The sequence below is a fragment of the Oryzias latipes genome, chromosome 3, assembly GCF_053564925.1.
Source record: "Oryzias latipes strain Hd-rR chromosome 3, Olatipes_Hd-rR_3.1".
In the NCBI taxonomy this organism is placed as follows: domain Eukaryota; kingdom Metazoa; phylum Chordata; class Actinopteri; order Beloniformes; family Adrianichthyidae; genus Oryzias; species Oryzias latipes.
Genome location: NC_136239.1, coordinates 8,882,418 through 8,895,968, shown reverse-complemented (window position 1 = coordinate 8,895,968; position 13,551 = coordinate 8,882,418). Strand labels below are relative to the sequence as shown.

General features: G+C 43.8%; 1 protein-coding gene across 7 annotated transcripts in view; it reads right to left on the bottom strand.

Moving 5' to 3' along the window:
• Positions 1-13,551, bottom strand: part of LOC101158260 (protein kinase C-binding protein NELL1) — a 603,730-nt gene that overhangs the window by 271,981 nt on the left and 318,198 nt on the right. For all 7 annotated transcript variants that reach the window (XM_023952325.2, XM_078944996.1, XM_078944997.1 and 4 more), the window contains exon 13: positions 5,232-5,357. In XM_023952325.2, coding sequence (XP_023808093.1) covers positions 5,232-5,357 — 126 coding nt within the window. The remainder of the gene's footprint in view (positions 1-5,231; positions 5,358-13,551) is intronic.

The window sequence follows — 13,551 nt, the reverse complement described above, 5'->3', positions numbered from 1 at the left end:
CCCCCTTCTTATCACGACCTCAAGGCTGTTTTTGGCAAAAGTAAGGCGGGTGCCTTACCCGCTCACCGACCTTACGACTGCTCCATCGAGCTACTAAACGGCGCCACCCTTCCCAAGGGCCGTTTATTTAATCTGTCCGGTCCAGAAAAGCTCCCGATGGAGAAATACATTCATGAGTCTCTCGCCTCAGGTCATATTCACCCCTCATCCTCTCCCGTCGGGGCGGGGTTTTTCTTTGTCCAGAAGAAGGACAAGACCCTGCGCCCTTGCATCGACTACCGTGAGTTAAACCAAATCACTGTTAAAAACAAATATTCCCCTGCCACTCATCAGCTCCGCCTTAGACTCTGTTCAAGAAGCGCGTGTGTTTTCGAAATTAGAACTCCAAAACGCGTATCACCTGGTTCGCATGAAGGAGGGGGACGAATGGAAAACTGCGTTTAACACCCCGCTTGGGCATTTTGAGTATTTGATGCCCTTTGGGCTCACTAACGCCCCAGCAGTCTTCCAACACCTAGTCAATGACGTCCTCCGTGACTTTCTTAATAGATTTGTTTTTGTCAATCTCGACGACATTCTCATTTATTCACCCAATCCTGAACTCCACACCTTCCATGTACGCCAAGTTCTCGAACGTCTCCTAGAGAACCAACTTTTTTTTAAAGCCGAGAAGTGTGAATTCCATGTCTCCACCGTTTCCTTTCTCGGTTTTATTATTGAAGCCGGCAACATCCGTCCTGATCCGGCAAAAGTCTCCGCAGTCGCTAACTGGGAGACTCCCAGCTCACGTAAACAACTGCCACCTTTTCTTGGTTTCGCTAATTTTTATCGAAGGTTCATTCGGAACTATAGCAGTCTCGCCGCCCCCCTCACCAAACTCACGTCCATCAATCAACCGTTCATTTGGAGCCCAGAGGCTCAAAACGCCTTTGAAACCCTAAAGAGAATGTTCGTCACCGATCCTATTCATATACAACCCGACCCGCGATGTCAATTTATCGTAGAGGTTGACGCTTCAGATTCTGGGGTCGGAGCCGTCCTTTCCCAACGTGAAGACACCACAGGCAAACTCAAGCCATGCGCCTTCTTCTCGCGTAAGCTGTCCCCCGCGGAACAAAATTATGACGTGGGCAACCGCGAACTCCTTGCCATTAAGCTCACGCTAGAAGAGTGGCGTCATTGGCTTGAGGGGGCTGAGCATCCCTTCATTGTATGGACCGACCATAGAAACCTTGCTTATCTCCGTACAGCTATACGCCTTAATTCTCGTCAGGCCCGTTGGTGTCTTTTCTTTGATCGCTTCACTTTCACCATCACATATCGTCCCGGTAGTCGCAATATAAAACCAGATGCCCTCTCGCGCATATTCAGCACCCACGATCATCATGAGGCGGTTCCCATCATACCCCCTACATGTGTCATTGGTAACCTTACCTGGGATATTGAAACTCGTGTCCAGCAGGCCCAAGGCGAAGAACCCGACCATCCTCCTCCCCCCGCTAATACTCCGTAAGTTCCCTCCTCACTCCGTTCAGATGTCCTGGTGTGGGGGCACACGTCCCGGCTATCCTCCCATGGGGGTGTCCAAAGGACTCTTAATCTCATGAAACGCAGGTTTTTCTGGCCTTCCATGGAGCAGGATACCAGGGAGTTCGTCGCCACCTGTACGGTGTGTGCCAGATCCAAGTCCTCCAATTCACCTCCCACCGGCCTCCTCCACCCTCTGCCCATCGCTGAGCGCCCTTGGTCCCACCTCGCATTAGACTTCGTCACTGGGTTACCGCCTTCCCAAGGTAATACAGTTATTCTCACCATAATCCATCGTTTTTCCAAAGCCGGTCAGTTCATTCCCCTACCTAAACTTCCTACGGCCACCGAAATGGCTGACGTTCTAGTTCACCAGGTCTTCAGGCATCACGGGATACCAAAAGACATTGTTTCAAACCGTGGTCCCCAGTTTGTGTCCCAGGTCTGGCGTTCTTTTTGCTCTGCTCTTGGCGCCACCGTAAGCCTGACCTCGGGACACCACCCCCAGTGTAATGGCCAAGCTGAACGAGCAAATCAGGAGTTGGAGGCCGCACTCCATTGTCTGGCGGCCCAGAACCCTTCCAGGTGGTCCAAGTTCCTCGTTTGGATTGAGTACGCACATAACAACCATCCCTCCGCTGCCACCGGTATGTCGCCATTCGAAGCCTCTCTCGGTTATTCTCCCCCTCTGTTCCCCTCTCATGAACTAGATTTAGCCGTCCCGTCTGTGCAACACCACCTCCAACGCGTTTGGCGCCAAGCCAAGGCTGCTCTCCTGCGCACACGGGACAGTAACTGCCGGATCGCCAACCGTCGCAGGAGAGCGGGTCCCGACTACCAACCTGGTCAAAAAGTCTGGCTTTCCTCCAAGAATATACCCCTACAATCTACCTCTCGTAAACTGGTGCCCCGTTATATTGGTCCTTATACCATTGAGAGAATCATTAACCCAACCTGTGTCAGACTGCGGCTCCCGGCGGCTTTAAAGGTGCACCCCTCGTTCCATATCTCAAACATCAAGCCCTTTCAGGAAAGTCCACTTTGCCCGCCGTCCGCTTCCCCACCACCCGCCCGGGTCATCGACAGCGCTCCTGCCTTCACCGTTAGTCGGATCCTGGACGTCCGCCGCCGGGGTCGCGGCTTCCAGTACCTGGTGGACTAGGAGGGCTACGGTCCAGAGGAGCGCTCATGGATCTCCCGCTCCCTGGTTCTGGACCGTTCCCTGGTTCTTGACCGTTCCCTCCTGGACGACTTCTTCCGGGCCCACCCGGATCGCCGTCCCGGACCGCCTGGAGGCGGTCGTTGAGGGGGGGGTTACTGTCACGGTGCCTGTGTCAGCCACCTCCCCCTCCCAGCACTCCTGCTCCTGCTCTACTGATTTGAACCAGCTGTCCTGCATCTCCTCATCTCCTGCCTGCCTTAAGGGTTCTCCTCTCCAGTATCCAGCGCCAGTTTGTTATACTCACTCCGGTGCTTATTACTGGCCTTTTAGTATATTCCAAACCAAGTCAAGTCACGTTACTTACCTCGCTTGTGCTCACCTTCAGGTTCATCTCCCACTGGTCACGCTGGTTCCCGCGGCAGAGCCGTCCTCGGCGTCCTGTTCCACCTCCAGTTGGTTCCGCCGTCCTTGGCTCCCCACATCACGCTCCTCAGGTTCCACGGTCCACCTCGCTCCTGGGACGTCAGAGCTTAATCCAAAAATTATTCAAGCTACGCTCTCTTGGAGACTCTGTAAAGCCTCAGGAGAATTAAAGACTCTTTGCAAACTATTTCTGGTCGAGAGTTTACTTCCGGGTTTAAGCATCTGGGTCTGCCACGTCTACGCCTCTATCTATCTCTGACTCTATTGTCTTGCTTTATGCGCCTTACAGTTAAGTGTACATTATATATGACATAATTTCGAAATGAGACCGTTCATTGATGGTGCGCCTCATAAAGTAGTATACATGAATTCTTCATAATTAAAAAATATTGGGAAAACTAGATTTTAGAATTATAACCAAACCCTCCAAAGATTTGCAAATCATAAAACAAACAAGGAAATGGGAAAGCAATGAGTGCAACCAAAAAGATCATCAGTCTAACAAATACAAAATGAGTACGATTTTAGTGCAGTTGTACTTCCAAATTCGATAGATAGATAGATAGATAGATAGATAGATAGATAGATAGATAGATAGATAGATAGATAGATAGATAGATAGATAGATAGATAGATAGATAGATAGATAGATAGATAGATAGATAGATAGATAGATAGATAGATAGATAGATAGATAGATAGATTACTTTATTAATCCCACAATGGGGAAATTTCATTTATCTGTGTCCTTATCTGTGTCTGTGTCTTAATGTACTCGCAGCAGCTTGACTACACCACTTGACTTTATGTTCATCTGTCAGTAATCATCATTTTGTGGCAGTGATTGAGCTTGATAAAAGCAGATGACTGTCAATCTCAGTTTCTCTTAGCCTGTAAATTTAGTCAAAATTGTTTCGCTTGCTTTACTACCTGACAAGGTGATAAGGAGGAAGAACAGGTGTACAGATATGTTCTCCACCATTCTGTGAGAATGCTTTTCCCACCTCACAGCAGGATAGAAAAAGGTGTGATTCATGTGCTGATAAAAGCAAAATCAAAACGTTTCCAAAGCACTCATGTCTCAGCTGTTTCTTTGTTTTCATTTGGATATTCACATCAAGCCTTTTCTGACCTGTTTATTAGTGAAATCAGAAATCCTTTGTTGTCATTGTTACACAGGAATCTTGTGACAAAGAAAATCCCCGTGCTCTCCAGCTGTTTGAAAATGAGAAAAATAAGATATTCTTTATTGATCCCACATTGGGGAAATTCAATTGGGCAATATAACTAAAGTAACATACATATTTATATGGAATAAAAGAGAAAAACAATAGAAGAATTTGTGGAACTATGGATATATACATATATACATACCATAGATGTATTGCACAAAACAATTATTGCACTATAGACTATAGACTTCTAATATTGCACATGATTGGTATTTTGTTGTTACAGATTTTTTGACGGTTCATAATTTGTTTAGGAGATTGACTGCTCTGGGGAAAAAAACTGTTCTTTAGTCTATCGGTGCGTGCCTTGTGTGATCTGTACGGCCTGCCTGACAGCAGCAGTTGGAACAGGTGGTGGTTGGGATGTTGGGAGTCCTTGATGATATGTTTGGTTCTGCTCGTGGAGCTAGAGCTGGTGATGTCCTCTAGATTGGGCAGGGGGTAGCTGGTGATTTTGTGGGCAGAGTTAGTGCAAAATAGCAAATAATAAGAAGCCCCTCCCTGGTTGTCCAGTGTGAACATCATGGGCTAAACGTGTGTTAAAGAATGTGCTTTTAGCACATTCTTAAACACGCTACAGGTGAATGTAGCATCACAAAGTTTTACAGTTTACAAATAAAAGAAAGTGACATAACGGATAATTCCAGATATTGAATAAACCAATTAATCCATCCATTATTTTCAAAGACCTTTCTCTGGAAATGAGGATGGTTCTACCTCTGTAAAGATGAGGAATTAGAGAAATTCAAGAAAGCCTCTTCAGTGAATTCCAGAGAAACATTAAAATCTGCATAAGTCATTGAAGCAACCAATACTCTAAAGAGTTTATCTCTAACCAGCACTGCAACACAACTGTTGGTTAACATCAAAATTGTGGGCAGACATACCGGTGCAGGAGTATTCATCCACTCTGGTCAAACCTGGCAAACAGTTACATCGATGGCTGCCGGGAAGGTTGACGCACACCGTGTTGGCCTGACAGTAATGCATCTGCGTTGCACACTCATCAATATCTGTGGAGAAACAAGAGGTACAGCGAATGAAGAACTCCCTGGCACTTCTTTAAAGACAGACTCTTGAGGCAAGAGAGGCAAGTGGAAGGAGTTCAATCAACTGCTGCAGTAATTACATTGCAGAAAACATGGCTAATCGCATTTGTTCCTTTAACCTCTTTAAGCTTAAACCAAATCACCGATATTTGCCTCTTTGCTGGCACATATCTAACACCATTTAAGAAGGGAAAACAGGAAACTCTGGTTAATGCTGTGTTCTGACTAATGTCTTAGTCACAGCGGGTGGATATGGGCTGTCTGCAGGCAAAAAATGGGCAAACCTGTATGGGGCACAGAAGTGGCCCTCATGAAATTTTAAGATTCTAGAGAGTCAAAATGTTCATGCACATTATTTTCTATGGACATGTTGCAGACGATAGGTCATAGTGAACACTTATGCAACACGCAAGGGGAGGTAGGGGTAAAGTAGGTGAGACGTAGGCATCATTGCAAGCTTGTTGAGTGCTCCATGCTCCCAGCCTAACATATAGAAATGAGGAAATTAGTCAGTGTAGTTTGTGTCGGGATCCCACGGGCACTTACGTATTACCTGCACACGGCTTGCATGCAGCATTTGTACAGTGGTGGATAAAATTGTTGGTACCCTTCAGTTAACCCTTGTGCAGGTCTGCATCTGGCACAGGGTGTCTTGAAGTTGTGCTAGGTAAAATGAAGTCTCCAGATTATCAAGGCATTCTGGATAAAAATGTGCTGCCTAGTGTCAGAAAGCTTGGTCTCAGTCGCAGGTCATGAGTCTTCCAACAGGACAACGATCCAAAACACACAGCCAAAAACACCCAAGTATGGCTAAGAGAAAAGCGTTGGACTACTCTTAAGTGGCTTTCTATTAGCCCAGATCTGAATCCCATTTAACATCTGCGGAAGGAGCTGAAACATGCCATTTGGAGAAGACACCCGTCAAACCTGAGACAACTGGAGCAGTTTGCTCATGAGGAGTGGGCCAAAGTACCTATTGACAGGTGCAGAAGGCTCATTGACAAATACAGAAACTGTTTAATTGCAGTGATTGCCTCAAAAGGTTGTGCAACAAAATATTAAATTATGGGTACCATAATTTTTGTCCAACCCTATTTCATTAGTTTTTTTTTTAAATAATTCTGTTAATCAACACGTCAAAAGTAATGGCTGATTTTGATTATTTAATTTTCAATAAATTTTAATTTATTGTTACTTTTGAACGTTTCAAGTCATTTCAGTGAGCATTGTGGAATTTATTTCTTTAACTGAGGGGTACCAACAATTTTATCCACCACTGTATGTGTTAAGCAAGGAGCCAGTGCACACACCTCATTAATGAATAGAGTGTGGCACAAATGCATCATAAAACAGCATCACCAATATGCCATATCTGTGTGTAATTCACACCACAATGGTACGTTCCATTTTCATGAAATGTAAATGGCTCTGAATTTGGACGAGTCTAGCCTTTAGATAATTACAGCCGTTACATCGGCGAATGTCCTGTCACGTAGTAACGTGTCACGTGAGTCAGAGAGGAGTAGTGAACCAGACTATTATCTTCTCTTTAACCTGCTTAGACCTCTCCACTGCAGAATAATCTTTGGTCACGCAGCATCCATCGACAGCCAGCTCTGCAAACCCTGTTGATGTACAGTGATGCTGCATCCCGAAACTCTCTCAGCAGCAGACCACCCTGCAAGATGTTCCGATCACCAACCAGAAAGTCCCAGCCCTGGGGCTCCATTGCAGCACCCCATCTATGTCGACCAACTTTGTAAATAGTTCTAAATAAAAGTGTTACAATGAATTCATGACAACTTCTGTTTTAGATGTATTCCTTTATTTCTATTAAAAAACCTCTCATTTTTAAGATATCACATATCAACTTCATTTATTAATTAATTTATTCTCAGAAAACATTGATAGTTTATTTCATTTGTCGAACATTTTTTTCCCAAGAGACTGAAAAGTCAGTCAAAAGTCTCCCTCCTCTTTTGTGCTCTTCTGCCTCTCTCCACAGCCTCATGTGTCCTGCAGCTATATTTTCTCCAAGATTGTCCTGAAAAACACACAAAACAAAGAGGTAGAGATAACAGAGTTAAGTCCTCTCAAACATATGTTTCATATCAAAACACAAAAGGCTGTAACTCTACTGTGACAAAGACGTGGAAAAATTGAGGTTTTTACCTTCAAGCCACAGCGCCCGAAAAAGTTGGCACCAGTGAACAGATTAACGTTCTTTCCCCGGAACTTTATAAAAGCTGCTGTCTGTTCTTTGGTCTGTAAAAAGATATACAATTACGTTTTTTTTTAAACGAAACAAAAAAACGAACAACGGAGGAAAAACTGCAGGATCTGGCGTTTGAGCCAAGATCGCTATGATAAGCACTTTTATTGTAAAATTTTCAAATCAAAATAACTTTAAAATGTTTTATATCAATTCTCAAACCATTAACTTATCACTTAAAAGTGTTTACTTACATTTAAAGGTGTAATTTTCTCCAACTCTGTGTCCCGCTTCACATGCTTCACATTGTTATCAGAAAATCGGTTTCGGCCGCAATGCATCTTGGGATATGTGCAGCATAAAATGATACACCAGACCAATCCTTGAAATTGGGAAAAAAGAAGGCCGTATTCATTGGCTGTTGAATTTGGACTTAACTTGTTGTGGCGCGGTGCCTTCAAATGCAGCCCAGGTAGAATGCAGCCCTCAAATTTGGACAAAGCCAAAATGTTAAACTAGGGTTCCATAATTCAAACAATACACAAATGCAGTTTTTAAATTAAGGTGAACTTTATTATAGGAAAAAAAAAACAGTTTGTGTAAAAAAAAGCGTTAAAATATGACTGATTTATCACATATTTGGAAAATTGAATTTATGCCTCTTTAGCATCTCTCTCTCTCTCTTTATATATATATACATATACATATAACTTCTTTTGATATTAGTAAGACAGGCATTGGTGATAAAAACAAACTTAGAGGACAAATAATGGCAGCAGAAAAGCAAGAAAGCGAGAAGAGCAGGCAAAAAAAAGCGAATGACACGAGGACGCTTTTATGAAGCGGACAGAAATCAGGGGAGAGCAACAACTCCCCTGACATCCATAATGTAGAGCTAATATCATGATAAATTACATCTTCTCTTCATACACAGAATTCTTATCTTTCTAATGTACCGTAAATTCTGGACTACAAAGCGCACCCGATTAAAAGCCGCACCCACCCATTTTCACGTGTTTAATTAGTTTTATACATACACAAGCCGCGACAGAGTACAAGCCGCGCATGTGTTAGGCGATATTGTCATCCTGACAGATCACGGCCAGCATCCCAGAGTGAGTGCAATTCATTAGCACATTGGGGGTGGTACCAGCTTTGCCTCTGGCTCATGTATTTGAGTGTATCGACATCTGTCAAACAGCATGGACCTCTATTCTGTTCACAAGTTCCTCAGTTATGGTGTTTTTATTTCATTTTTTTTTTACTTATTGACAATCTAGGTATCATACATAAAATTACAAACAGTAACCATATAATCAACATTACATCCCTCAGTTATGATGAGGAAATTTACATCCGCGATCCCCCATTTCCCATGAGTCTTAGGGGCTAAAGGCGGGGCCAACGCCCGGCTCGCCATACTGTTGTATGTGTTTAAGAATGAGCAAGTATCAGCAGTGCATGGAGGGGTGAACGGGTACAGCTCTCCTTCCGCTTGTGTCGCGGCAGCGTTATGGGAGTAACAGGGCTGGTTAAAAAACACACCGGTAAAATACAGCAGCGGCGACTTAAAAGCGCGTGCCTCAGCGTGATACGCGCGCCTCAGTGCGGCGCGTGCGTCAGAATTCAGAAGCCTCTTCACTCCGCGGACGCCTCTGCGCTCCGCTCCCGCCCCGCGCGATCCTTGTCTCCCCTTCCTATCTACTCCGACACCTCTGGCCAGGGCGGCTTCAAGGAGGAGCACTTCGTCCCCGTTGCGCCGGTGGATGGAGCAAATCGTTTCTGTGCAAAGCAATCGGACTTAATACTGTAAGTTTTGTGTATGAGGGGCGGGTGCGTTGTTACGTGTGGGAGCCTTCAGACTGCCATCGGCACCGCAGCTCAATCAGCAGGAGAAGATGTCTCCAGCTCACACGGAGGCTCTGAGTTTTTCAAAGCAAAATTCCGCTTTTACGGTTTCCTTAGAAACCGTAAATGGAGTGTAAATTCACTCCATGCGCTGTTCTCTCCGTCACGCAGCAAACCGGCTTTTCCAAACCCGTTGGTGACGGTGGACTTTTGTACGCTGCTTTTAACGATTGCTTATAACTTGAAAGCTTCATCATATTGTAGCGGCGATCTGGTGCACGTTGAGTCTAATGGCACCAAAGGATTCTGGGATGCGGCCGGGCATGTGTGTTTCATTTTGTTGAACCATGACTGAAGTGTCTAAGACCTGAAGTCAAGTCCATGCTGTTTGGCTGCTTAGAGGTGTGTTGAATATAAATGCCTTGTGCTTGGTGTTAGATAAAGAATTCAAACTATTCACTGAGTTCCAAAGTACGTACATGTCGGCCGCTAATAAAATCCATAAATTAGCCGCGTCACTGAATAAGCCGCAGAGCTGTAAGCGCAGGAAAAAAGTAGCGGCTTGTAGTCCGGAAATTACGGTAGCTTAAAAGACATTGTATGAGCATAAGACCGCACAGCTCAGGGAAGCATTACCCAAGCTGGATGACTGCTGATGAAATGGGATCGGAAACACACAGAGGAGGCATTGTGCAAAATGGCACACTTGTGTATGTGTGTGTGTTGGTGCAGGGCAGCAGAATCCCTGATTTCTGAGGTAAGAAAGCCTTGCCGCCTTTAAATGACACACTTGGTGGGGAGGGCAGTATTTGTAGAGTACATTTCCATGTCCCTGAACAAACCAGCTCCAAGGTGTTTAACTCACACTTGTTTGTCTTAGAAAAACCAAAGTGGTTGATACATGTTATTGAGTTACATGCAACACCCAGAAGCTCCTCTTGCAAAATTTCAATTTTTAAAAGCAGTGGGAGTGCTGAATTGCATACCCGGACAGAAACAGAAGGGGTTTGTAGACACACAAAGCAGTGATGGCTTTAAGCATTAAAAACATTGATCTCCTACATCAAAAAACAAGAACCTTGTTTATAAAGTTTGAGAATACAAAACTAAACCTGAATAATTTTTATCCCAAGCACACTTGGCCCTGAAAGCCTGTCCTTTGAGTACCCTTTAGTGGTGAAAGCCTCTAAAGCGTTGTTCGAATGTGATGCCAGCTGCCCTTTGATGTCACACAGACATGCAGCCTCAATATTTCAAAGTCGAAAGCGTTTGTCAACTTTCATTATGAGCAAGAAAAGCATCTAGTGTGAGGTCAGACTCACAATGATGCTTTTTAACTTGTGCTTTCTTAGATGACCCCACTGTCACCGGCTGGCCTTTGAGCAGTGGGAGTGTAGGAAGTTCTCAGAGGTTGGGTTAAATTAGTAAAGATATTTATTTGTCCAACACATTCACAAACGCAAGGGGCCTCGCCACTAAAATTACAGGTGGTTTAAATACTAATTAAGCATACCATCTCCTCCTTCCTGGAGGGAGGTTTACCTTTACTGAAATCTACAATTCATATAAAAACGGCTAAATTCTTTATTCTAAATTCCTTAAACAAATTCTAAAATCCAATTCATTTTTATTACTCTAATTTAAAGCATCAGGTAGAAACATTAAAACAACAAATATCTCCCAAATACAATGAATCCCCCCGCAGGCCTCTGAATAGATTCTCCCGGAACCTTAAATATAGATCTGTTCCTAGGGGAAGGGTTTTGCTGGAGCACACTGGAAAAGACAAACACAGGTGAGTCCATCTTGCAGTCACATCTTAACCTAATTATAATGAAACTAACATTCCTTTCTTCCAGGTAGCTGCCAATTCATCTACACACCACACAGGAAACTAAAATCATGCAGACCCCAATAAACCCTTATTCAAACCTATAAAATGTGACAATTATTTCTGTTTTTAAATGTTACCTTTTACAATGTTGTGTGCCCACGTACCATACCTATAACTTTACTAAAGTAACGAAGGAGATCTTTGTTACATCCACCCTTACATTGATGTGTTCTCCCTACCATGACAAAGGTGGATAAAGGTGGAAAGATTTCATGTTATCCATGGACACCAGTGCAGATCACAAATCATTGAAGAAAAAAGGTTCAGCGCACTGTCTAATGGGTCTACATGACCCAACTCCCAATGCTAAAGTGCCTAGGATAGCACAAGGTTTACGTGTCATTGCTGCACAGCCTCATCTCCCTTTTGTGTACATATGTGTTGTTGCACATGTTATTCACCCTGTGCAGCCTCCTGTGGGAGTACTGTTGCTGGTGAGGTCTGCTGACAGAACTGGAACCATCATTTCACAGGGGAAAATGTATTTTTCTGGATTTGCCAGAGTGTCATTCCTCCCCCACCCCCCTGACATCCTCTTTTCCAAGTTCACTCTGTTCTTCTCTCTGCTGCTTTATTCATGTTCTGATGTAGGTCAGGGACATGTGAGGAAAGCAGTTAAAAATAAGGTGCGATTTGACCCTGTGAGTACACGTGCCAGCTTAACCCCCTCCTAAGCATTTGTGCATCTGGTAAAGAGAAAGAAACAAAAATAAATTTGGAAATGCAATTGCTGAATATTTGCATGCTGAAAGTAAAAAAAAAGAAACACCGGCCAAGTTTTCCGCTTATTAGCATGTATCTGCTACACCCCTGTTCAAAAGGTTTGCCAGATGCCGATGGATTGCAAAGTGATTATCTGAGCAAAAATGTTTACCAAAGTTATACTATAAATTTTAATACATCATTGCTATTTTTGTTTGTCTTTTACAGGCATGATAGCTGTCTTCTTAGAAGGCCCAAAGAGCTTTACAGTGACAGTCCCAGTTACCCATACATACACACATTCACAAAGTGATGGCAGTTCCGCTGCCGAACACTGGTGCCAACCTATAACCAACAATAATGTGGGGTTCAATCTCTAGCCCAAGGACAGCTGTCGTTCAACTGTATAATGATCAAAGGGTTAGCGGTTCAATCCCTGCTTCCCAAGTCAACTACTGTTGGATCCTTGGGCAACCTCACCCTCCCTCCTCCAGTGTGGCCCCACATGTGTGTGAATGCATATGAATATCCCGGTGATGGTCAGAGTGGGCAATGAAAGCCACGCCCCTATCAGTCCACCCCGTGGCTACATTGGCATCTTACCATCACGAAGCATGATTGAGGAGTAAATGAATAATGGATGCACTTTGTTTTGTTTGTTTTTTTGTTTTTTTTTAACTTGTTCTGTCCAACATCTGAGCAAACAGATTAGAGCTGAAGGCTTTTTGTGTTGGACAGGTTTTACTATCACAAAAGAGGTTATACAGCTTCGAGAAACCAGGGTGTAGATTTGTATAAACCCCTTTTTGTTGTATTATTTTTTATTTATTTGTTACATTTAGTGTGTGTGGGGAGGGAGAGGGGAAGAATGTGAGGGGGGGGGAGTAAAAGGAAAAGAGGTGAGAAAGTGGGGGATACAAGTACTGATTTGAATAGGTTATTATTTTAAGCTGTAACAATTATACCAGATCTGCTGGAAAGACAAATATTACATCAAAGGTGAAATTCTGACACTAAGATGAGTGGAAAACATCTGTCCATCAATACACTGTGGGTTAGGAGGAGGGATGAAGCAGGCAGGGAGCAGTGTGGCAGTGTGCATGTGCACGTGGGGGTGGAGATACATGCCGAATGGATGCACTTTGAACATCAGAAAAAGCACATTATTATCATTTTTAGTTATGATTATGCTGTTTTTAGCCTAGATCAAAAAATCCTGTGTCGTTTTCTAGGACATACTTTCAGCAGAGTAGCATGTGTTCATTAGAATTTGCCTCTGAAATGTGGGCAGGACAGTTGGTGGGGAGCAACTCCGCCCCTCTCCCCATCCCCTCCCTGCTGCTGAGAACTAGTGGAGCGTATGGCCTGTTCAGTATTTTCTATGTCACAAATAAGCTCCTTTTAAAACTGCATTTTTGGTCTGCTCCTAATTCACAAAAAAATAAATAAAAAATACGCATAAGTGCAATTTTGAGCTTTATTTTCTCCATATATGTCCTCCA